Source organism: Xyrauchen texanus, chromosome 7 (assembly GCF_025860055.1).
Source record: "Xyrauchen texanus isolate HMW12.3.18 chromosome 7, RBS_HiC_50CHRs, whole genome shotgun sequence".
NCBI classification, from domain to species: domain Eukaryota; kingdom Metazoa; phylum Chordata; class Actinopteri; order Cypriniformes; family Catostomidae; genus Xyrauchen; species Xyrauchen texanus.
Window position 1 is genome coordinate 13,176,568 of NC_068282.1, and position 27,711 is coordinate 13,204,278.

The 27,711-nt window shown below is 37.1% G+C and overlaps 1 protein-coding gene across 1 annotated transcript in view; it reads left to right on the top strand.

The window, feature by feature from the left end:
* Window positions 1–27,711, top strand: part of LOC127646204 (testis-expressed protein 264-like) — a 101,550-nt gene that overhangs the window by 20,170 nt on the left and 53,669 nt on the right. The window contains exon 2 of the mRNA XM_052129703.1: window positions 2,141–2,353. Coding sequence (XP_051985663.1) covers window positions 2,141–2,353 — 213 coding nt within the window. The remainder of the gene's footprint in view (window positions 1–2,140; window positions 2,354–27,711) is intronic.

Consider the following 27,711-nt stretch of genomic DNA (forward strand, 5'->3'; position numbering starts at 1 on the left):
TTTTGTACTGAATTTTGCTGGATAAATTATTGTGATTAAATTGATATGCTTTATATGCTTAATAAACGGTTATGGTTAGGTTTAGGAGTAGGTGTGGTATTAGTGGCTGTGCTGTAAAATATATATAAATTAATATATTTTAACAGAAATTATTGCTACTGTACATTCATCTACTTGTTACGTGTTTTTTTATATTGTTGAAATGTGGTTATGTTTAGAGGTTGGTGTAGGGTTAAGGGATCTAAAATCTATATAAAACAGTAAAAATGAAAAAAAATATTTATAATTGATTTGTGTATTCAAATATAGACACAAAAACTCATGGACATTTGAAAGAATCTAAAACATAAAGAAAAAAAATTATGTTTTAGATTCTTTCAAATGTCCATGAGTTTTTGTGTCTATTCAAATGTAAAAAATACATTTAATGTTACAAATATTAACTTACAAATAGCTATGTATATTAATGAGTTCAGGCTGGCCCTTTATACACTGCCTTGGCGCCAACGTCAAACACCCCCACCCATTTAACAAGCAATAGGGAAACTAAAGCTGAAGTATTAGACACTGGAGACTAGCTAGCCCTCATTTGCACTGTGCCCGCAATTTATTTTTCATTTTCCCAATCCTGTACCATTGTGCACTGGATACACAACTTGGCAAGTTTGGTGACAATATACTTAATCATGTTTTCGTTTCAGCAGACACCATCGATTTGACATTGCAAATTTTCATCAGCCAAAATATTCAGAAGATCCCTGAATTTGTCTACTGACAAATACTGACGATTCTCCATTCTCCGTTGATCTGCTGAGGTTAGCTGGTTGCTGGATATAAAAAAATTGGGATATGAGTATCTTAGTGCTGACCCTCTGGCCTGACTCAGCGAAACTCCACCTTTGAATCTGGCCCTGCCTCAATGCCCAGTTGGCCTTTTTTGGCCCAAGGGTAATTGGCGGGCCGTTTGCCCCGAGGTAGCCCCCGGAAGAGACCGTGGGAACACAACTGGTCCTGGCATGCTCATTTGGCCCGATAGTGGAAATGCAGCTATTGTAGCAGCCTGATACCTTGTAAACCGACTTTGTTTCTAGGCAGATTGTATAAGGGTCACAACATACTCTACACTAGTACATGATCGAGACGCATCTTGATTTCATGCGTTGTTGCGTTCTGAAATGTGTCAGAGCACATTTTATAACCTAACACTAGTATCTGTTGCATTCTGAGCTTCACCCCAAGGGCTGCTATAGCAAGATTAGTGTGAACTGTCTACTTCTATGGTGAGTTTTCTCTTTTAAGTCAACTAATGTCATGGCGGAGCAACAGTTCGAAGAGAATATTGCTGAGAAAATAAGTTAGTCAATGTATTTATAGAAACGTACCTAAATAATGTAACATCCATTTTAATGGCATTGATGTTTGAAGGTAAATCTATCAGCCCCTTGAGTACTGAGGTTTCTTCCCGCCATGATAACGCAAGATCACACGTTAAGCATGGTGTGGTGGCCAAGTGATCACATCTGCATTAACGTACTTGTGTAGAGTTTGTTTAGGCCTTAAATGTGCAGTTGGATCTTATGTCAAACTGGTGTTTCGCTGGAAAAATTTAATGATGGAGATTGTGCACAGTTTATTTTTAATGTTTTAAAATAATTACTCATGTTATTGCTGATGCTAAAACGCTGATGCTAAAATAATAGGCACAGAAGGCTGCAGAAAATTACACACAACAGTTGAGCACTAAATTAGTAATTAAAAAACTGTTAATATAAACAGATAGCGTCTTCCAAAATATAATCATCAATCAACACTGGAAATGAATGAAAATGTTACAGCTCAGCAATCTCATGTCAAGTTATTTGTTGTGATCTTCTGTGCATAATTTTAATTTAAACTGAACTTTTTCTGTTGTGTACGCATTTTAGATATGCTTGTGTTTTAAGGGCTGCATGTGGATATTTAAATATGTCCTTGTTAAAACACTTGATTGAACAAATTAGTCCGTGGAGGAATTACCGGATTAATTTAACCTAGTGCTTGATTACAGTCTATAGTTTCCCTTATGAATCCATATTGTTTTTAGATTACTTTACAGGTGTAATATTCAATTTAATGAAATATCTCTCTATTTCTCTTTCAGACTCCGTGTCGGTATGTTGTGGGCAGTATACTGAGTGAAAATGAAGAGAAACCTGATGAAGAGCTACAGCGTCTGTATGAGAAGTTTGGCTACAAGGTCATCTCCTTTCCAGAAGTCACCTGTGCTGTGACGTCCTCATTTCCCAACAGATGTGCTTTGTCTCCTATCTGTGGGGCATATAGAGTCTACCCTGAACTTGAACAGTATATAAAGGTAACAATTATTTTCTTTTTTTATTAATTTGTTTTTGCACAATTTTGCCATTTTTTTCTAGTAAATATGACCGTGTGTAAGGCCATATAAACACTATAAATTGTGTTCTTTCATAAGCAGTTTAATCAAAACCAAGACCTTGTTTTTTTACCATTACTCTGATTTCACTCTGCATGTAAACACATTTATTGGTGTATTGTTAGCCTATTCACAGCATGCACACAGCATTTCTGTTTTACATTTCTGTTTTACATATTGTCAAAAAATGACAAGAAAAGAAAAGACCCCCCACAAATTTCAAAATCTCTCATGTAGACTTTTTATTTATTTATTGCATTGTCAAGCTGTTATAATGAGCTGATTTTTGAAAATGATCAGTGTTTTGTTTTATATGTAAACTCTAATCGATAAATATCTAAAGATCTCACTTTGCCAAGATTAATTTATTACAGAATACATAATACCAGTAAGACATGCTGATTTGTATTTGTCAATCTCCTGGTGTGTTTTTTAAACATGGTACTTTGTAGAGAGTAATGTAAAGAGATGGTAATGTAAAGACTCTGTACAGTTTAATTACTTTGGTGGGTTAATATCATTGGTTACATTATATACACCATAAATGTAAAAATCATGATATAAAATTTTCAATATCTCAATTTTTTCAAAATAATGAGGGTATTATAGGCAGATTTCCACCTCCTCTGATATGTCTGTACAGTCCATGGTGTATTATACACACCAGAGCATTGATGGTCAATATATGGTACATACCTAATGGAGGACAGTGTTTGGAATGCATAGAGCTCATGAGGTCTGTTTGGGCCTGCTGTCTGGCATCTCTGGAGTAGATTTCTGTGCAGTTCTCAGTGCTGTGAAGGCAACGTAATGGATTGTGCACTACTCACAATGTGTTAACCCTAATGAAAGGGAACACACGTGAAAATGGGAGTTATTTGTATAGGTATCACTTTTATAGTGCTTTAAGACAGGGAAATAGTGAAAGATGACTTCCTGAGGATAGAAAATGCAGTGGTGCTCCTGTTGTTTGCCTTTGGTCATTCCATTAAGTTGCCCTAGCAATTGAATTGTAACAACTGTATAGAAGCCCTGAAGGGCAAGGGGAAAAAACATTTTGAAGCGTCTTACTGATTGTATTTTCAACAACATAATATATTTTTCTTATGTGTTTTCTCTGCATAATATTAAAAAAATCAGCATGTTGTTGTTGCTTTTTGGCTAACAATTAGCATGCATTACCTACATTTACCACTAGGCACACTAAACTACCACTTCTGTAAACTGATAGAAATAACAGATGGCAGGAAATGCACATTGGGGAACCAACATGTCATGGACAGCAAAAATTGCTGCCCGTGTAGCTCGCAATATGAGCGAGACAGTCTGTCCTAGATGTTTTGTTGGCACAGGGGTAATCCTATATATTCACAAAGCGGTCTATACCAGATGCCCACTTATTTTATTTGGCATAAATGGAAGAATTTGTCTTCCTACTATCCTTTAAAGCATAGAATTTCTGTTGAAGGCACAAGTGTACTGGGTGATATAGAACACCCACAATAATATGACTTTAATATTTATTTATTGAGGTTGGGCTCTCATAAACCTTAACCACAGGGGCAGATCTACCGGGGTGGCATGGGGTGGAAAATGCCACCTAAGGAAAAAGTATTACCACCCCAGCATAAGTCTCCAAATGTATTAAATAAAAACGTAGTTATATTATCGTTGATTTTGACAATGTGTAGGGGTTTGTTCATGTCAAACTGCCTAAACTCTCACCGAACGCACAAATTGCTACAGACCCATTGATTGATTACAGCAGCAGCCAATCACATCATCGACTAATTGCCTACCTACTATTGCAGCGCATGTACTGTGTTTGTGCTCTCGCGGGTTGATGCCTTATTTCCTCAACAACAATGACCACATGGACAAATACGAGGAGAAGGTAAAAGATGAATTTCTCATTTGTTTCCAAGTATTCACTGAATGATTATTAGATACATCACTGTCAGTTATGGGTTGAGTCAGGTGAGATGTGTCCTCAAAACGTTTTTAAATAGCTTTCTTCAGGTATGTGTATAATCCACATGAAATATCTCCAGTTCTTAGTTGGAGTTTCCATTTCATCTGTGTGTGTTTTGACTGGTGATCTGGTGCAAGTGTTCGTTGCGGCTGTTATCAGTGTTGTTTAGTGTCAGCAGTTTTGCCGCAGCTCGCGCTCTTTTCCGTGTTTCCCATTGTGATGGCCTTCTCGATCGTATTATTTGTTTGTGTGTGTGTGTGTGTGTGTGTGTGTGTGTGTGTGTGTTGTGTTTTTCTCTTTCTCTCCCTCCCTCCATCTTAATCGCTCTCAGGTGTGTGGTAACAAGGTGACCAATCAATCAGTCATGTTCCTAAAGTGCTGGTCTATGTATTCATCTACTGATTAACAAAATCCCAAGACTGATAGTTGCAAATATAGGAATGATATTACCATATTATGTGAAATATTTATTTGGGTGCTTGAATCGGTCATTATGACTGTTGATCAAAACAGGTATATTATATTATTTAAATATATTAAATGTATATTATTCTATATAAAATAATATTTTACTGTGCATAACATAATTAATATTCATGAGTTTTGCAGCACTGTCCCCCACAGTACAATTGTCTGTACGGTTTATTTTTATTTAGACCTAACTTTGTGTTAATCTTCACTTTCAAATGAATTATTCCAGCTGTTACAATGGTGATAGGCCTACATGATTCTATTAGCAGAATAACATGGGATATACATGCATTTTCCATCCATGGGTATGGGTACACTTAACAAAGGTGGTGACGTTTAGTTCAGATTGGTTCCATATGTGAAGCATAGCAACATTTAGAATTTGTTGATATGTTTAATAGACAATGTCTGTTAATTAATGAACTAGTACTTGCTGTAATGAAGCTTGGTACCTTAATCCATAAGAACTACGCATGGGCGCTTACTTTAGTGCTGCCACCCCTCATAGTCTGCATTCCACCCCATAAAAATTATAGATCTGCCCCTGCTTAACCATATGTCTCCAAGCACAATGCAGAAACAGGGCTCTTTCCACTTGCACAGGAATAGCACAGATAATGGCAAAAACTATGATGGAAGAACAGAGAAAGCCACCTTTTTCACTTCTTTACCTACACCATTCTTCCTCCTTGCAGTCTTTCTCTCTTTTTCACACTTTCTCTCCAACATGATCAGTCGGGAAGTCAGCATGTTGTTTCTGAGAGTTACGATACCCTAGGATTGGCCACATTATGTGGATTTTATTTTGGTGTTTGGATTGTGGGGTACAGTTTATAAAATATGCATTCCTCTTCACCTGTATTACAGCCTGTGCAGCTGAAAACAACTCTATTTACAACTTGCTTTTGGCACCCCTCCATGGATATTTCACATGGAAAATGGAGCTCACACATGCCCATACACCCAACAACACTTATCGCTTTGGCCACTGGGGCTAGTGTTTCGAATTTCGGTAAGCACAGACCAATTTCAGCTGAAGAAAAGTCAACCTAATGTTTCCGATTTCACTGTGAGATCAGTCTGTTCTATCTCACTCTGCAACTTACACACATACCTACCCTTACTTGGCTTGGCTGACAGCTTATTAAGAGTAGTGCAATAGTTACATGGACAGTGTGGTGTAGGAGTTGGCTTAAGATTTATGTTGCATGATGGGATTGTGTACAGTATGTAAGGGTTTGTAATGTGATGTACAGTATATGGATCGACAGAGTGTACAGAGTGGAGTGAGTAGATGAATAATGGAGAGGGATTTACAAGTGCCTGTGTGTAAGGCAGGGACATGTCTTTACAATGATTTATTGAATAGGGTCTGGCAGAAGTTGGGGCTCCGAGACTGGCACTTTCTTTATTATGGAACTAATCTAAGGATTCCTGCAAAGGCTGCTGAACACCCACCACTTCCCACAGCACAAGCACCATTTTTACATTTGGAAGACACATTTGTTCATAGTCAGTGACAATTCTGAGAGCAGAGCACATCCAAGACATCTATTTAATGTTTGCATTGTCATATAGAAAATGTCATTGCTAGAGTGTTTGCTCATTTGCAATAAATTGCTGAGATGTTGCTTGTTGGATGTTCCGATATTCAGCAGATTTGTTTTTGTTTTGTTTTTGCCAACATTTATGAATTAGAATGTTTGTGAATTCACTCTCTTGTCATGTGGCACCTAAAGTAAAAAAAAATTCTTCGCAGATTAAGAATTTTTAACATAAATCTTGGGGAAGAATGTGTGCTTATGTGTGCTAATTTACAATACAATTTACATATCAAATGTACACATAATTACACAACACAATAATAATATACAATGTACAGTAAACAGTAGACACAATAATGTATGTGAATTCTATACATACCTCCTATATAAAGCATACCTACAAAGTTGTGGCAAAATGGATTAAGGACAACAAAGTCAAGGTATTGGTGTGGCTATCACAAAGCCCTGACCTCAATCCAATAGAAAATTTGTGGGCAGAACTGAAAAAGCGTGTGCGAGCAAGGAGGCCTACAAACCTGACTCAGTTACACCAGTTCTGTCTGGAGGAATGGGCCAAAATAAAAAGCAACTTATTGTGAGAAGCTTGTGGAAGGCTACCCAAAACGTTTGATCCAAGTTAAACAATTTAAAGGCAATGCTAACAAATACTAACAAATCGTATGTAAACTTCTGACCCACTGGGAATGTGATGAAAGAAACAATAGCTGAAATACATTTTTCTCAACTCTTATTGTGACATTTCACATTCTTAAAATAAAGTAGTGATCCCAACTGACCTTAACTGACTCAGTTAAGACAGGGAAGGTGTTCTATGATTAAATGTCTGTAATTTAAATGTATTTGGCTAAGGTGTATGTAAACTTCTGACATCAACTGTACTTACCTTTTAAGCCATCACAGATGTGTATGACATGCCTTCTTCAGCAGAACCGAAGTTAAGATTTTTATAAGCACATTTCAGCTCTGTTTGTCCATAAAGTAAATAAGTGCCATCGGGCTGCTGGCTATTTGACGGCCCAAAGAGCATATTTAAGCAGCATGAAAGTAATCCACACAACTCAATTTGATCATTTAATGTCTTCTGAAGCCGATATGTTGGTGTAGGAAACAATAATTTAAACTATTTTAACTTTAAATAATTTTTTCCGGCCTGCGCTAGATTGCTGTTTGAAATGACCTCTCGCATGACGTTCGTTCCTCTGTTATATACAAAGCACGCGCTTCCAACTTCTCGAGTGAATGCACCATTGCGCTTGCATCACACAACAGCAATGTGATGCTTCGATTGCTGGCACGAAGCAATTTTTACATTTATTTTAATTTTAAAAGTTAATGAAGTTTTAATTATCAACACATTTTTTTTACACAAACCTATTGATTTATATTTTATGAAGGGGTACCCTCGCAAGGGGATTAACCAACCATCACTTAGTTTTCTAAATTAGCTCTACCTTATGTCTGTATTTCTCCCTCCTGTAGAGTGGACATGTGTTGGAATGGCATGTCTTGGGTCTCTGCTGACCTTAGCAGTTTGCACAGGGAGATGTGCTCTGTTGTGGCCTTGGTCAAACACTGAACTGCCCCTGTGCCAACCCTACTATAGATATTGCCTCATCTGGTCATCCTTTCACTCCTTTTGCTTCTCCATATTCATCACCCTCCCTTGCTGTTCTGAATGCCTTTCCATCTTTTTATTGTTCCCTCAGTTCATCTCTTTGGTATCTTTCTTCTGAAGGAAATCACTTCTCCACCCTCTATCACTTATAGACACATTATTCTCAATCTGCTGAGAGGCTGAGCCCTTCCTAAAGATGATACACGCACACACACACAGAGACCATCTGTTAGACAGCGAGAGGGCAGAATATCCTGCTCCCACACAGAAGTTCACTCCAAATGGTAAAAAACTTGAATATGTGGGCAGTCCCTTTACACAGTAACAGTGATTTTCATTCCTGTTTTTCTGTGTAGCCAGCATTGGAGGATTAACTAAGCCCATTAAAAAAGGTGATGAAGAAGCAAGTGATAAAATAAAAGAAAGATGAACTGCACTAGAGGGACTTGCGTGAACCCTTACAGATCTCTCGTAAGTGTGTAAGTGAAATTCCGACTCTAAAGACAATGTTATAATCCAATTAGCAGCATCCTGTCCAATTTACTCTGCTTCTAAATTAAATTTTCCTACCTGAAGATTTACATTTTTGGTTACACTTTATATAACGTATGTTAAAATGTGTGTTTGAGCTGTTGAGTCAAAATCATAAATTTTGCGGTGGGACTACTGTTCTAGGCAGATGTACTTTATACATTCCTGATGTAATTACTATGGGTGGATTTTCTCTTTTTGAACAGTCCGTTTTTAGTATCCTGGGCCACAATTAGATTCCTTTTTGCTGTTTACACAGTCTAGGGCTGTCATAGAGACAAGTGTGATTTTGTCAGGACACCTGTTTCATTGACAACTGTCAGGTAGTAGGCCATTTTATGTGTGGTATTCTAAAAAAAATCTACTTAAATACCAGGTGTTAACGGCAGTTTCAGCTGGCCACCTGCGATTGGTTACAGATGCTGTTGACAGAGCTTAACTTGTATTGAACACTTAACATTCTTTTATATAGACATCTGTTATTGTACACTCTTATCTGCTCTCTCACCAAGATAATCTAGATAAAAATGTGTTTGATATATTCTTTGCATATGCTAAAGCCTTTTTGTAACACATTCATTGGGCCTTAATAATTGCACAATGACTCCACCCACCATAACTGTTACCTGAATGACATTCTGATTGCGTTTCCCTCTTGTCCATCAGATCATGAATAATGCAGCTCTATCCCTCCCCATCCCCTTTGATTTTATTATTTGTTGAATTAAACATGAAAAATTTGTTGTGGTTGTACACCATATCCATATTTTATGAGCTCTCCACAGTGTGGCAGCTGGAGGAGACGTATGGTGAATCTGAGGGGCCAAAAAATGTATCTAATAAAATTATTGAATGGATTTTAAAACATGGTGATTAGTGACACAATGGTGACATTCATCTCAAAAGTTAACGCTTTTACACATTTTATATATATATTAGTAACAAATGTTTAAAACAAAATGTTTAACTTTGTGAGGTATATGCACCAGTACATTGGGGGAATCCCAGAGTTTTACATAAGAGGGAAATCCCACTAGTGCTGTGCAATTCCACTGCATGTCGCTATAGAAAGTTAAGGTAACAAACACAGCTACAACACTGGATTATCTGGAAATAAAGCGAATCAACAGATGATAAAATAGTGAAGTCTTCCTCTGATACCATGTTTGTTATTTACACAAGTGTTGTGGGGAAAGTTACGTTGCTGTGGAGAAAGCTGCATACTGACAGACCCGCATGTATACAAGAGTAAAGTGAATGCTGCTTATACAGTGCATGTAAACAAGAACGCAGCTTTCTCGCAATAAGCAGCTTTCTGGTGTCCATGTAAATGTAGTCATTAAATGTCTGGTGTTCAAAATAAAATTTCAATCTGGAAATAAACTTATATGTGCAAGAAAATTCCATGTATTTTACTACTGTCCTGTCCTATTGTCCAGTGCCAAACTGTTTTTGTGTCAAATCAGAAATTTGATCTTCATGTAACATTTTCTGCAGATGTACTAAACTTTTGTCTAAATTAAAAAATCTGTATTTAGGATTACGTTTTTTTTGTTGTTCTTTTATTTTTTTTTAACAAAGAATTGAAATAAAAAGAAAGTACATCTTTAAAGCAAAAGGGATATACCAAATGCTTTGATATGTTCAAATTCATGGTAATTATTCAACTTTTCACTCAAATTATCATGTTGAATTTGTAATGGAAAAATATGTTCAACTAGAATAATGCAAATAAAAGAATTTTCAATAGTGGTGAAATTAGTAAAGTTGTGTTTACAAATATATACTGACATGGTACCATGATACAGTGCAGTATCAAATGGTAATACCATGATAATGAATGATATTTACATGGTACTCCAATTAACTTTCCACTAAACATTTTATGAGTGCTGTTATTACTTACTGCTTTCATGTCTGGCTGTGAGAGAAAAAAAGCTAATCTTTCTCAACAAACACACATGCAGAATTGAATTTGAGCATCTACACATGCATTGGAGAGACAAAGAGATCATGCCTTTCTGATATGTATAACAAGGTAAGAGTCATGATATCAGTGAGTGAGAGAGAGCAAATAAAAGGAGAGTTAGAAATGTAGCTGACCACTGGCTGCTTTTTCATGCTGTATCTGGCTACTCTTGAGTGAGTGTGGGTGCGTGGGCTGGCTGACAGGCTGTTTCGAGCTGTTTGATCCTCACAGGTAGCTCTACATCTTTAATGAGACCTCACCACCCCTCCACCATCTCTGTCACTTTCTTTACCTTTTCTTGGCCTTTCTTTGTCCCTCAGGCCCCATTTACACCTGGTATTAACATCCTATCAAAAGCAGACAACATTAAATACAGGTGGAAACTGGGTCCAATGCACCTTGGAGATCCATTGTGGTCTGATCACTCAAACCATTCTCCAAGTCTCCCTTTCTCTCTCTTAGTAAAGTTTAAGTATATAGTTGTGGTTACAGACTCAGATGGCTTTAAATAGCATGCCACTCAACAGTAATGACTATTGTTGTCTTTGTGTGTGCATACAGAAGGGAGATACAGAAGCGAGTGATAGATCTCACATGAGTGAGCGAGTCTGTCTTAGTCAATCACACAGTGTGATTAAGTCGATGACTTAATCAGTTACTGAGCCAATCAGTGAATCCGTTGGCGCTTAGTGCATTTGTGTGTGTATATGCATTCTTGTGAAGTCATGGATTTTCGCCAGATATGTCTACTTCATAATTAATACTATCATCTGGGAGTAGTGTGTACGTGTCTGTGCTATCATTGGCTAACATAATGTCTGCATTATCATGGAACACTGAAGCCTGACCCAATAACAGAGATGTATCTATCACAGCAGTAAAGCAAGGTGGGCTTTACAGTGAATGCTTGCAGTGCCTGGATATAAGTTCACATATTTGCTTTCTTCTTGAGGTTAAGTAAAGTTCAATACAAAATTCCTTTCAGCAAATGTGATTCGCAGGACAGATAAATGATAAATTGAACTAAAAATAGCATAGTTAGTGGTTTAGTGGTAGTGTTTAGATTCCAATAAAGGGATATTTCACACAAAAATGATAATTCTGTCATACTGCTCCAAACACTTATGACTTCCTTTCTTCTGTAGAACACATAAGGAGAAGTAAATGACAGAAAAGAACGACACAATTAAAGTTTTCGGTGAACTGTCCCTTTAAAATCAAATAACGTTTATTGCAATTGCACTCTTATTTTGGCAGTTCCATGGTAATATTATGGTATCAGATGGTAATACCATGATAATAAATTATTACCATATACATATGCCATGGAATTTACATGGCACCCCTAGGTACTTCATGGAATTCCATGGTATTTGTTCATCGTACATGTCTAATTAATTATTTACTATATTTCTTTAAAGTAAAATACATTGCAGATATTCATCACTGGCATTTGGACAGCCAAATTGATACTCGTTTTCTGTTGCGGCTTTAGTACACTCTGGTTAGTTTTACCATTTTAGGTCTCCGTTGACTCAAGAGGGTGAATTCACTAAGAATGAATTACGGGGTTCTGGGTAGCTCAGCGAGAATTGACTCTGACTACCACACCTGGAGTCGTGAGTTTGAATCCAGGGCATGCTGAGTGACTCCAGCAGGGTCTCCTAAGCATCCAAATTTGCCCGGTTGCTAGGGAATGTAAAGTCACATGGGGTAACCTCCTCAAGCTCACTATAATGTGGTTCTCGCTTTCGGTGGGATGTGTAGTGAGTTGTGTGTGTGGATGCCGCAGAGAACAAGCCACGTGATAAAATGCGCGGATTGACGGTCTTAGATGGGAATTCCAAATTGGGGAGAATAAAAGAAAAGAAAAAAGAATGAATTGCACCCGGGATAAGCGCCTGTCATTTATGCCGACTGTCTGTGCTGGTTTAGCGCCCGATTCACCAAAAATATTTGCAGTCAATGGCACAAAAATCACTGCAGAACGCAATTTCCACACGCAATTCCTATCTTGCAGGCCGATTCTTATTGCTGTATAGTGGAGGATGCCACAGACCACCGTTATATGACACACTTTGGCAGGACTGAACAGCACCACTGACTACTGTGATCCACACACTTGAATCATCTCTTTAACATGCTGAAAGTGTGCTTTACTAAACACCACTTATCAGAATATATGGCAGGTTATAAAACTCTTCTCCATCATTTGATCATGTTTTGATGAATTACTGATAATATGATTGATAGAAATATACACTAACATTTCTTTTAAACCTTTAAGCTCTGTAGGTGTTTTTAAGATTTCCTGTTTCAGTGGCATGCCCAAAAATAAAAGCTTACAACTATACAAAAAAAACTCTCAACCAAATAAACTGCTGAAAAAACTTGAGCCAAAAATAAACTTTTTTTTCTAATTTTATATTATATACTGTATTTCAGGGTGTAAATAAGGAAGGTCCGAGGAAAAACAAAATATTTTGTTTTGTTCCTAATCATGTGTTGATACGACAAAGCAATCAAAAGTTATAGCTTATAAAAACATGTATTCTAGAGTCCAAAAATGTCTCTCAAAGTCTTCTGCTATATTTTTTTATATGAGTAAAACAAATTGTCAGGTTGTATTCTACTCTTTGAGAGCTTTCCAGCGACATATGACACATGGCTATTTGATCAGTTTGATGTTTTTACTGATTACAATGATATGTACAGTACAGTGCAAAATTATTAATAAATTATCACAACGGCACACTTCTGATTTGTCTGCAAATTTCAAAGCACTTGTTCAGTTTTGGTCATAAGTTCTACATGCATTGTAAAGTAGAGCTTCTAAGTTTTAAAACAAAACTTATTTTCTGTTGGTCAAGACTGTAGGTTTTATTATTTTGATGAATTTAAATGCTCAATGAACGTGGTTGTCTCAAATAGCCGTGGTTAAATAACATAACCGCAAGGCCATGACTGTATAAGGTATTATACCATCTCTGTTTATCTCATGGAATATTAGATGTGCTTGTATAATTTATCATGTACTCCAAAGACAATGTGCACAGAGCTTGTTTGAGACTGATAAGCCAAGTGTACCTTTATATTGTTTGTCTATTGCCTATAGTGTTTCCCCTTGGACCTCGGTTTAGGTCTTTTAGTAATTTTAGATTGGATTTATTTTCAGTGAGTTCAATAGGTCTTCAGACTAATAAATGTGACTAAAGTCTGACCGATCTACCCAGTCATCTTTTACAGCTTTGACAGGACTCAACAATGCAAGACCATAATGCATTTTAAATGTGCCTTAATGCAGGCTAAATATAACTTAACCGAAAGCCTTAGGGATGAGATTGGGCAAGCACATATGACGAACATGTTGCTGAAATTCAGGGTCCAAATGTTGACGAAAGCCCTTACATTTGAATCCTGGTCACCCATGTGGCTGTACAGTTCTAATGGAACTACTTGGCTACTACTAGTATACTTGAAGTTGCTGTATATCTGAAGAAATATTCCGGGTTCAATACAAGTTAAGCTCAGTCGACAGCATTTGTGGCATAATGTTGATTACCATAAAAAAATATTAGACTCGTCCCTCCTTTTCTTTAAAAAAAACAAAACTAAAATCTTGGAGTGAATGGGACCAATCCGTAAACGTTCAAATACTCACAGTTTCAAAAGTATAGCAACAAGACATAAACAATATGCATGTCTGCATGATTTTGGTTTGTTAAAATCGCTTGCATCGTTATATCCAATTTTACACTGTTGCCGGAATGATGCAATTTATACCCTAAAATGGCCACAAAAATTACTTTACAGCTCAAATAACACACAAGTTTAACAGAAGAATTAATGTAAGTGCTTTTATTAAATTTTAAGCTTTACGGCTCTTTTAAACCCTTCAAAATTTGGCCCTCACTGTAACCTCGATTTTTGCTCTTTATTTAAAAAATAAATAAATGTGACTCAAAATGTGACACATGGAGCAGTCTAATAAAACATCATATAATGTGCAATAATATAAAGAAATATAGGTTATACAATCTTAAGAAATGACCCTGTGCTGAGTTCCAATGGACTTTGACACATTTGCTGTATTGTAAAATTGTACCTCTTTAATGTTGCACCAACACCCCTTTAATTTCCTTAATAAGCCTTCACACAGTGCTGTCTATCATCAGAGATATTTAAAGAGGCATAAATCACACCCCACCCCTCTTAACCACAGTCATTAAGTCCAAGACACAATGTAGGTCTCCAAAGAGAGAGAAATGTGGTATTGCTGGCGACCGGGCCTCTGGTATTTTCAGCTGTTATTGTACACTATGGGGGGCACATCTTTAGGGTACAGGTCCAGCAGAGAAGATTGAGGTATGTGGGGAGTCAGGCAGAAATCACAGGGCTCTGCAGCCATAAGTAAACCATTCATTTTGGCTGTGTGCTTTTCACCTAAATTAGACTCTGATTCAACATTTATGGAATGAAAGAGTCTTTTTGTAACGTGTAATCATATTAAAAGTGTTTTGTCGCCTCGTAAGCATTCCAGCTCAGATAATGTTTTGCAATTTGAACTCAGGCTATTAGAATGAAGCCACAAATCAAATAGTAAAAATACTTTGTCCATAAAAGCATTGATTAATCTTTCTTATCAAAAGTTTTCTTATCATAAAGGATGTATTTAATACCTAGTAAGTATATAAAGCGTACAAAATGGAATATAATAAAAAAAAACAATTTATGTGTTATTAGTGGCTTATTAGTTTGGCATATGATCATTAATTTATTTATTTTTTCATTTTTATTTAGGCAAAAATTTGCTTATGGTAATAGACAAAAAATGACATGGCTGCAAAATTATAACCACAATAAATATGATTTCAATCCTGATTTCAAGATGTTTGAACAACTAATTGACTAGACGTTATGGATAATGTATAATTACGCTCCGTTATGTCCCGATAAGACCCCGATCAGATATGTTTCCTCGCTGCGCATTCAGAAGCCCAGGACTGCTAGATAATATTGCGGGTACTAATATAGTTCATAACATGAAGCAGTTTAAACCTTTTATACTGCAACGATTTATTTAAGCAGTGTCAGATATTATCAGGAAAAGACTTTAATCTCTCCACAACACCTCACAAATACAGGAGTATTACTCACAGCAGTGATCGTTTTGATTTGGTGCTTTGATTGCTGTAACAGCAGTACATAAATGACTAAACATAAAGCATTAAGAGATTAACCTTCTTGCCTAAGGTTAACTGTCCTGATGAGCAATCGACTCCTCTAATACACTACTTAGTTGTTGGACAACTCCGTTAGATGACCATCCTGGCACATGCATAATAAATAGTACATAGGAGTGAATCATTATTGCATAGCAGAAAATATGTAAATAGTAGGGCACTCTACTCATTCTGATCTGAGATCAGCTGCTTTTGCAGCTCAAATCTGGACTTGTTTACTTTGTATCGAGCAGGGAGCAAAGGAGGGCATATCCCTCTGGTTTGAGTTCACGTGTGTGTGTGTGTGTGTGTGTGTGTGAGCGTGTATTTATCACTTTGTGGGGACCAAATGTCCCCATAAGGATAGTAAAACCCGAAATTTTTGACCTTGTGGGGACATTTTGTCGGTCCCCATGAGGAAAACAGCTTATAAATCATACTAAATTATGTTTTTTGCAAATGTAAAAATGCAGAAAGTTTTCTGTGAGGGTTAGGTTTAGGGGTAGGGTTAGGTTTAGGGGATAGAATATAAAGTTTGTACAGTATAAAAACCATTATGTCTATGGAAAGTCCCCATAAAACATGGAAACACAACATGTGTGTGTGTGTGGTGTGTGTGGTGGTGGGACATTATTAACATTAACATCATGTTGTTTATGAGGACATTTCTTGTGTCCCCATAATTTAAATAGCTTAAACATACTAAACAATGTTTTTTTTTGAAAATGTAAAAATGCAGAATATTTTTTGTGAGGGTTAGGTTTCGGGTTAAGGGACATAATCTATAGTTTGTACAGTATAAAAATCATTATGTCTATGGAGTGTCCTCATAATGATAGCTACACCAATGTGTGTGTGTGTGTGTGTGTGCTATAATATATGAAATCACAACTCTCCCACATATTGAAGATCTCGATGTACTTGTGTGAGCCCTGCAAGTTTCTATGTGAGCACTGATTGTATTATGTTGATTAAGACAGACGATTAGCCCTTCCCACCCTGTGACTTACTTGCTTTTATGCTGGAGAAGGTCATGTTTAGACTTTCATTGCATTGCATATGAGAAAGTGTGTGTTTCATCTTGCATTGTTTTAAAGGAAATGTAATCCAGTTATTATTTGTTCACCCTCATGTTGTTCCAAACCCATATGATAACATTTATTCTGTTGCAGGAATCTTCCTGCAACTCTTTGCACACAACAATAGTTCATAGTGACCATAGTGACTTTTAGGCTCCAAAGAGTAAAAAAAGCACCGTAAAAGTTGTCCATATGACCATATGTGCAATATATTACAAGGCTTTTGAAGCCAGCTGATTGCTCTTTCTGAGGAACAGACTGAAATTTTTGTTATTTGTTAATAATCTTCCCTCCAGTGAAATGTTAACTTGAGAACCTCTGTGACTAGAAGATCATTGAGTCAGTGAATTAAACTGGAGAATTGTTCAATCTAATTTGTGAACCGGATCAACTTGCTCATTGAAAAGAACTGGTTCAATAGAATGATTTGTTCCTGAATCGGACTGGGGCTGTCAAATTAAAATTTGAATAGTCGTAGAATTTAAGAACAAAATGCACATTAGAATGCCAATTTTCGATGTGTGCCAAGGACTGACAGTGACTTCAAATCGATCACATGTTTGCGCTAAAAAAGGCTAGTAAAATACAGTTTAACAGAAAGCAGGTGTCTCAAGATTTTTTTAAAAGTTATTTTTAATTGGGCTCCTGCATAAGGCGCTGAATAAACAAAAACAAAGATAAACAAAGACGTTCGTCTAGTGCACAATTACATACAAAAACAAATGGATGGTTGCAAAAGCATTCGGTATGAACAGCCCCTTACAGTAGGTGGAGGTCTTTGGCGTTTGTGTCTTGCTCTCTCGTTTCTCAAATTAAGCGATGCACTTTTAAACGCTTTGTCATCCAAATATCACTTCAGTCTATTACGTTGGACTTCAGAGGATGAACTAATGCCAACTCCAACCATAAGACATGGGATACTTCATATGACATTGCCTTAACCTTGGATTTAGGATAGACCTAACTGAAATTACCAGCCAGGTTGAACTGCGATGCACCTCACTGATCTCTGCCTGCATCTCCTTGGACTAATGATGGACTACACTCTTGAAATGGAATACATAGACTATCAATTAATTGCCAACAAACCCTTCATCAGCCAACTATCAAGGACAATTGCATCTGTGTGAACTTCTGCAGTTAATCCAGGATGGACATCAAAGACATTACCCATTAATCTTTCATACGTTTAATAATTTTAAACCATGACTTGCACTATACATTAGTAATATTGGCATTATATTCATGATGTTAGCCAGAGGGGAACTGGCCCCCACAGTGAGTCTGGTTTCTCCCAAGGTTATTTTTCTCCATTAGCCAACATCTTATGGAGTTTTGTTGTGTTCCTTGGAGTTATAAATACAATTATTATATAATTACTTATTTTTAAACACGATTCACAGTCGTATTTTATGAAATTACAAAATGATGACTCTAAGACATTATAGATATTAAAGTTTATCTTCTGTTAATGCCTGATCTCCTGTAAAGCTGCTTTGAAACGATGTGTGGTGTGAATGCAATGCAAATAAAAATTACTTGAGTTGACTTGACTTGAAAGGAGTTCAACTTGGAAATGTGTGTCTCGAGATCCTCGCATTCGGTTCCAGTCTGTTGTGTTCCGTCTGTTTGAACAGTCCCTGGCCTGGGCTCATAGTCTTAGCCGCCTCACCACCGAGTTCAGCCGCATACTACTGCTATCTGGGAATATTGCTACCCTACATACAACTGCAATGAATAAAAAAAACAATGTGGTATTCTGCTGTTGTTATGAAGGTTGAGTCTGGGGTAGTATACTTTGGCATCAGTGCAAGTGTAACACCATTTGAGCGTTTTCCCCCCTCATTTTACTTTTGACTTAACATTTGAGAATACAGTATGGACCGACTTAAACTTTTAATTTATTTATTTTATGCTCATTATTTGAAATTGGAATGCTCTTTTTTTTTTAACAGCCAGGAATGTTCTTTGCAATGATATAACAGCCCTCTTGTCAACTAGGGGAAACAACATAAATGTAAAAATCAGCTGACTTTAAAATTCAAATTGAATTTGAATTTTGAAAATATTGAAGGTAAAGCAATCGTATGACTTCAAAAGACTTGGATTTACTTTTATTGAGCTTTTTTCAGTTTTTGAGTTTGACAGATGTAGTCAAGAGGAACTCTTTGAATATTCTTCAGATTCTCCTTCTGTGTTTAGGTGGGAAAATATTTTTGGACGACATGAGTGTTACTTAATGATACATTTAATTTTTAGGAAAACTGTTCCTTTATGTGTGCATATACTGTTACACAAAGTGAGCGTGCAAGTGTTTGTGTGTACGATGGTTTGCTTGAGAGCTTTTCATGGATCTTGAAACCCAACAATGCAAGTGGCAGTTTCATTGAGCTACTTGATTAAATTATGAAAACCAATTGATTGCACTCTTACAGCGGTTTCTGTCATGCAGTTGAACATGCCAAGTCCCTAATTTGATTGCTTGGTGACTAGTCTAATCTGTGTTATAGCGGTTTACAGGTGATTGGGATTAATAGAAGTGATAGAGTGAAGAGAAGATTGTGGGAGGATTTGTATGGTGTAAGTGTGTCTGCCTGATCGATGTTCATTAGAGAAAAAGTGGAGTCTTGTGTTACCCGACACCTTTTCCCCCTTAAAGCATACAGGGGCCGCAAGAGTATTCATCAGTCACAATTTGTCTTTCCTGTGTGGAAACTGGTGGACAAAAACTTGCAATTACTGTCTAAACAATTGCCTGTTTGCCTTTGTCAGTTTGTCTTCAGTAACTGCTGTCTGAAATCTGACAGGAAACTGAACATCCCATTCTTCAAAAATCATGTCAATTTGATCCCAGTTGCAATTGTAAGTAATTCAACGATTCCAGTTTCTATTCTGGTGCCCTCTCAGATGTGTATGACTTTCTTTCCTCTGCTGAGCACAAATGAAGATATTAAGAAAAATATCTCAGCTCTGTTGGTCAATACAATACAAGTGAATGGTGGTCAGAACTTTGAAGATCCAAAAAGCATATTTAGACAGCATAAAACTAATCCATACAGTTTGACCCCAGTGGTTAAATGTATATCTTCTGAATCAAATGATATGTCTGGGTGAGAAACAGATCAATGTTTAAGTCATTTTTTACTATAAATGTCCACTTTCTCTTCTCTCTCTCTTTTTTTTTTTATTCTTTTCATGAAAATGCATTATTTATACCAATCAAATACAATTCATTTGAAATTTCCTTTACATTTCCATGATCAGAAAGGAGCAGATGGAAGAATAATATTCTTATATTTATCTGCCCCCTTTATAGACATCAATAGTAGATGGCATTAACATTGTTCCCTCCACCATCACCAAACATTTATTAACATACATAATAGATATCATTAGCACTGTTCCCTCCACCATCACCCAATCTCCAACATATCTGATGTTTATTTAAACTTTTATACATTGACCACATACAGGTGAAACTCGAAAAATTAGAATATCGTGCAAAAGTTCATTAATTTCAGTAATTCAACTTAAAAGGTGAAACTAATATATTATATAGACTCATTACAAGCAAAGTAAGATATTTCAAGCCTTTATTTGATATAATTTTGATGATTATGACTTACAGCTTATGAAAACCCCAAATTCAGAATCTCAGAAAATTAGAATATTACATGAAATCAATAAAAAAAGGATTTTAAATACAGAAATGTCGGCCCTCTGAAAAGTATAATCATGCATATGTACTCAGTACTTGGTTTGGGCCCCTTTTGCATTAATTACTGCCTCAATGCGGCGTGGCATGGATGCTATCAGCCTGTGGCACTGCTGAGGTGTTGTGGAAGACCAAGATGCTTCAATAGCGGGCTTCAGCTCTTCTGCATTGTTTGGTCTCATGTCTCTCATCTTTCTCTTGGCAATGCCCCATAGATTCTCTATGGGGTTCAGGTCAGGCGAGTTTGCTGGCCAATCAAGCACAGTAATACCATGGTCATTGAACCAGGTTTTGGTACTTTTGGCAGTGTGGGCAGGTGCCAGAGTCCTGCTAGAAAATGAAGTCAGCAACTCCATAAAGCTTGTCTGCTGAAGGAAGCATGAAGTGCTCTAAAATGTCCCGGTAGACGGCTGCGTTGACTCTGGACTTAATAAAGCACAGTGGACCAACACCAGCCGATGACATGGCTCCCCAAACCAACACAGACTGTGGAAACTTCACACTGGACTTCAAGCATCTTGGATTGTGTGCCTCTCCATTCTTCCTCCAGACTCTGGGACCTTGGTTTCCAAATGAGATGCAAAATTTGCTCTCATCAGAAAAGAGGACTTTGGACCACTGAGCAACAGACCAGTTCTTTTTTTCTTTAGCCCAGGTAAGACGTTTGACATTTGAAGCCCATGTCCAGGACCCGTCTGTGTGTGGTGGCTCTTGATGCAGTAACTCCAGCCTCAGTCCACTCCTTGTGAAGCTCCCACACACATTTGAATGGCCTTTTCCTGACAATCCTCTCCAGGCTACGGTCATCCCTGCTGCTTGTGCACCTTTTTCTTCCACACTTTTCCCTTCCACTTAACTTTCTATTAATGTGCTTTGATACAGCACTTTGAGAACATCCAACTTCTTTTGCAATTACCTTTTGAGGCTTTCCCTCCTTGTGGAGGGTGTCAATGATGGTTTTCTGCACAACTGTCAGGTCAGCAGTCTTCCCCATGATTGTGAATTCAACTGAACCAGACTGAGAGACCATTTAAAGGCTCAGGAACCCTTTGTTCCCCGTGTTTAGCTGATTAGAGTGTGACACTTTGAGCCTACAATACTGAACCTTTTCACAATATTCTAATTTTCTGAGATTCTGAATTTGGGGTTTTCATAAGCTGTAAGCCATAATCATCAAAATTATATCAAATAAAGGCTTGAAATATCTTTCTTTGCTTGTAATGAGTCTATATAATATATTAGTTTCACCTTTTAAGTTGAATTACTGAAATTAATGAACTTTTGCACGATATTCTAATTTTTCGAGTTTCACCTGTACAGTCCAATTCAAAATTAAATTTGATATAATTCAAGTTGTTTCTTTTTATAACTCTTTTTAAATTCCAAAATATTTTTGCAGGTATGGCATTGTTGGCTGACTTCAAGCATTGCGTTTAAGTATCTGTGCAATTGCACGGTCAGCTCAAGGTGCTTTTTTATGTAAAATCTGACACTGTTAGCAAAGTTGAGCTCATCTGCTGAAAAAAACATAATGTAATAATGTAAAAACAGGTCTTTAGCGTGCGAGCAAATGTGAGTGAAATTACTGTGTGAATGTGGAAAATTATTTGGCCACACCGGATGTCTGTCATCAAAGCTTAAGAACTTATACCATCAGAATCAAAACTCGCTATGCATGTAAACTTAAATACAAATTACGTTTCAAACTGCAAAAAAAAAAAAAAAAAAACCCAGACAAACTAAAATTGACTGACATGTGCGAGTCCGGTAAAACAGTGAAGTATCAATTTTACTTGATATCACTAAGCTATGTCACCTAGCAGTGTGCTGGGCTGATGAAAAATTATACTTGTGTGACACACGAGGCATGAGTAGATATATTTTTTTTTAACTGCAAAAGATAGGGTTATTTCATTAAATATTTATCTGACCTTTATAACACAACCATTTTGGTGCTTCTACACTAGAGGGCACGCAAACTTATTTTTGCCAGTGAGAAATACATGAACTGGGTTTTAATGTTATTTAACACTGTGATGAAATTAAAAGAATGGTAAATGTCAGATTTTTATTCGCATTCCCCCATTGTCACCTCATGTACTCCAGTTTAGGATACACTGGTTTATGGCAATTTGCATTCTTTGTGGATATCGCCACCTACTGGGAAGGGAGGAGAATTTATAGTAAAAAACTGACATAAATGTTCTTTTAGTTCTTCTGAGCAAGAATTATTTGTAAAGAAGAAATCCAATTCTAAAAGAACAAGCTGATGGCGAAACCCGGGAAGGAGGAGGGATGCCTGTCGCAGAGTCCTCGACACTGCCGTCCACCCTGGGAGCACCGCTGCCATCTGCCGGGTGACGGAGTAGCCCGACCACCCGGATGCGGGGAACGGCCGTCATCCACGGGGCAAGTGGGGACTGGATACCCTGACCGCCTGGAGCGAGGGAGCCGCTGCCGGGGGCGGAGGAGTGCTGTATGTTTTGTGAAGTAGATTCAAAAGAACCGACTCAAGAGTCATTTGTCAACTAATTAGGCTGCACTCTTCGCACTGTATATTCAAAAGAACCTATTCATGAGAGTAATTTGTTCTGGAATCAAACCATGGTAGCACAGGAAACAATGTCAGAGTATTTTAACACACTGTTGCATCCGCATCAGTGGAAGAATGCACGTTCATATTGGAAAATTTTAAAAACTATAGCAATTACATTTGGCAAAATTACCACATTCTATTTATTGGCCGATGCCTTTAATCAGTCTAGCCAAATATTTGCCAATTAGCCTAATCAGCCTGCCTGTCCCATGTATTAGTAGTAACCAGTCTTTATAAAGCTACATATAACATTGAACAATTATTAAGTGTGAAAGTAACTCCACTAGAAATAACCATTTAGAAGTAGTATGATCGTCTTTTCTATTTTGAGTGATCTCATGATCATTATAAGAGGTTAACAAAGTTCAAAAGCTTCTCTGCAGTTTCATGTCTATTCCCTTCATATCAGATCTACCCTCAAATACCACATTAGCATCTTCAAGAGCCACTCTATTCTCCTCGCACCCTTATGGGTCTCCAAACCCCCCTTGCTCTTGCCTTTCTTATTATTCAATCTCTATTCACCTATTGCTCTTTGCAGTTTTCTGTGTACCACTGTGGTCTCTGAGGGAAAACTCTTTATATGTTTGTCAGGTTTTAGCATTTGAGGCAACTGCCTGGGTTGCCATTTTGTTGTTGTTCTGTCAGATGTTTCTAAATGGATTTAAACAAATGATTGCAGTTTAAATAGTGGGTTATATTTGGTGTGTATAAGCAACTTTTTTGCTATATTTTATCGTATTTTATTTGACAACATATCAAACCTACAGAAAGTAAAGGCTATTATATCTTGCTATTATTCTGGCGACCTTTTCAACTTTATTGAGGCAGTTCGAAGCTTTTGATGATAGAAACTATTGTGGCACATTGTGCATTGGGAGAGTGGTCTTTTTGTTCCTGTGTCGAATAGAATGGTCCATCTTGACTCCTTATGGATGCTAATAGAATATTAAAGTACAGATATGCTATTTGCAGATATTATATTATTTTGGGATATTTGTTGCAAAGGCATCATCCTCCAGGATTTACAATTGAATGGGTCTTTTTTAATTTTTTACTTGGTCATGAATTTACAGATGAATAGAATCAAAAACAGACTGCCTTGAAGGGCTAGACTGTAATCAACCCTCTGCGGACACGTTGGAGAAAGAATCGCCATTGGCTTGCAAGTGTTTGTTTTTACTCTCCAGACTTTTGACAACATGCAAGCATAATGCAACTGAAAAAGATATTAAGCAAACCAGGAAGAAGGCATCTTAATATACTGTATACACAGTATATGACAAACTCATGATGAGTTCAGTTCGATTTGGTGTTTTGACATATTTCATACTGAAACAGAAAGTTGGGGCGGGACATGTCGAACGATTCGTCACATATAAAAAAAATAGCCAATAGGATTTAGTTTACAGCCATGCACTCAAACCTTTTCCACCATGCTGCTTACTTCAGAACTGCTTACTGGAGAAACTTAAGTGATCTCAATACTGGATAGCTTTTCCAAAGATTTAAGAACCGAATGATGATGTAACTGATGATACTAATCCATAACCAGCCCACAAACACACACTGCACATCACAGCCTTTGTTTACGATGAGGCTGCAGCTAGGGTTGGGCGATGTCCCCTAAATTGGTAGTTGACGATGTTGACATTAAAACATCGCGATGGACGATGATATCGTCGGTGGGGCGGGGCGGATTATATAATTTCATATCATTTTAAAAAATTATATGAAAAATAATAATTTCGTTATTTTACTAACCCAACTAATGACTCGTCGGCGCTTTATCAGTAGGTTGCACGACACGTGAAGCATTTTTTTTTTTTTAGCTTTCACTTAAGAAGAGTTGTGCACTTTTTATTTTAATATATCTCTTTACATAAATACTATTTTCCACTTAACTATAATTTCGTTATTTTACTATCCCAACTGACTCATCCGCGCTTTCCAATAGGTTGCACGTAAGTGGGAAAAATATTTCTTCCACTTAAGAAGAGTTGTGCACTTTTAAGCACTTTTTATTTTAATATATCTTTGAGAGAGATTGCTCTGTCGCTTCCAAGTCCAACACCAGGTCCCTCACATGATACTGGAGAAGAGGGAGATGCCGGCGCCGCCACCGCGCTTAAGAAAAAAAAGTCGTCTTTGGGCAGCCTTCTTGCAAAGAGAGCAGCCACAGCCACGCTCACTGATGAGCAAAAGGTCGAAGCAGAAATGACCATGTACCTGCAGTAAATGGCCATTGATGGGGAAGAGGACCCGCTGACTTGGTGGAAAACGAACGACAAAAGATGTTCATGTTGTTCATGGCAAGATTAGCACGGAAATATCTGTGTGCTACCAGTACTCCATCAGAGCGGGTCTTCAGCACAGCGGGTAATGTAGTTACTCCAATCCGCAGCTTATTAAAACCAGATAAAGTGAATATGTTGGTATTTCTGGCCAGAAACATCGAAATTTAAACATGGTCTATGGTGAAAGATAGTCGACTTCTTTACGCATTTTTCGCCATCCGTTGCGGAGCTATTCGATTTTGCATATTATTTTTTAAACGTTCATTTGTGTAGTTCATATGACCACTTTACAATATTTCAATAACATAATTTATTTTGTAGCCTGTGCTGAAGTTAATTGTGCAGCTAATTATAGGTGAAATGTTAATGCCGAGTTTCGGTCTGAGTGTTGTTCCCGTTTTCTTGTTTTATTTGTTGTTCTTCTATGTTTTAATAAATGTGTGTTATTCATATTCACCTTGTTTCTTTCATTTGATTTGACATTATGGATTTATGGCCAAGGAAATGTTTCTTTAAAAGTATTAACCAGACAAAAGTGATTTGACGTTCGCTGGTCTGGGTTTATCTTAAACTGCCGCTTCAGTGTATACAAGAGCTATGTGACAATGAGCAAGATTTTCTGAGACACTACAACTACTAATAATTAATTAATAAAGGCTATTTTCTTGTAGCCTACAACATAAAATATTTTAATCTAAATGTACAGTGTCAGACATGTAAAAAAAAAGACAAGAAGCTAACAATGTCAAGATCAATATTTGTGTAGCCTGCCTGACACGGTATTTTCACAGACTAACACGTCACGTCTCTGGCATATACTACAGTATTTAAAATAGCATATGCATTAGTTATATTCTCAATTTAATTTACAGAGCAATCCCTGCAAAGTTTTTAGGTTAACTATAGAAGAGACTAGGATTAGTGAGTCACACTAGCAAGACTCGCAAAAGGGGGCGTGGCATCACGATGGTGGCTCTACATCGTGATATTGGTCAGCCATCACGATGGACGATGATATCGTCCATCGGCACAACCCTAGCTGGAGCCACAAGTCCAATGCAGATGAAATGGAAACAAACGAGGAAAAAATAACATATCCATGTTTTGAATCACAATACACTAATCATAATGAACAACTTGCACTTACTCTAGCTGTTCATCCCAAGAAACCTCTGGCTGCGCAAAAAATATGTCCAGCTCCCACGTTGGTGCATCCCATTCAGAAGTGATCCCTATTCCCTTCAAAGACAATTACCCTCCAATGTGAGAGCTTCAGATGGCTTAAAGGCGATAACGGTCAGTCAGAACTCACTTTTTAAGTGATTCTTATTGGAAATTCTTTATTTTCTAATTCTTCTAAATCAACAAGGCTTTTCCCTCCTCAGCGCTGTCCCTGACTGGATGTTTTTTGGCTCCATTCGGAGTAAATTCTAAACACTGTTCCCAGGAGATTAGCAGTTACAGAAATACTAAAACCAGCCCATCTGGCACCAACGATCATCCATGTGATTAATTAATCAGTCAGTCATGTGGCAGCAGTGCATAAAATCATGCAGATATGGGTCTGGAGCTTCAGTTAATGTTCACATCAACACTCAGAATGGGGGAAATAAATGTGATCTCAGTGATTTTGACCGTGGCATGATTGTTGGTGCCAGTTGGGTTGGTTTGAGTATTTCTATAACTGATCTCCTGGGATTTTCACGCACAAAAGTTTCTAGAATTTACTCAGAATGGTGCCAAAAACATCCTGTTAGCTGTAGTTCTGCAGATGGAAATGCATTGTTGATTAGGACTGCAACTAACGATTATTTTGATAATCGATTAATCTAACGATTATTAGAACGACTATTTGACTATATGACGATTATTGCAAGAATTAATCATTAGCTTTTAACTGATTAAACAGCTTGTGTCCCGACTTAAAAGGTTGTATTAAACGTGCTTACTAACAAGATTTAAAAATCTTTTAAAAATACCTCTAAATAACATTCACTGTATTAAAGGGGGAAAATCATTCATTCAGTAAAGAAATTCACTGCAAAAAAAATCCTGTTGTTATCAAGTGTTTTTGTCTTGTTTTCCATTTTAAAATTGTCTAAAAATCATTTAAACAAGATACATTTAATTGAGAAGCTACATATTTGTTTTAAGATAATGTATCTTAAATATACAGTAAGTGTATTTTGTATATAAGTGTATTTTTCACTTGGTTATACATCTGCGAGTGCAAATATACAAAATATAC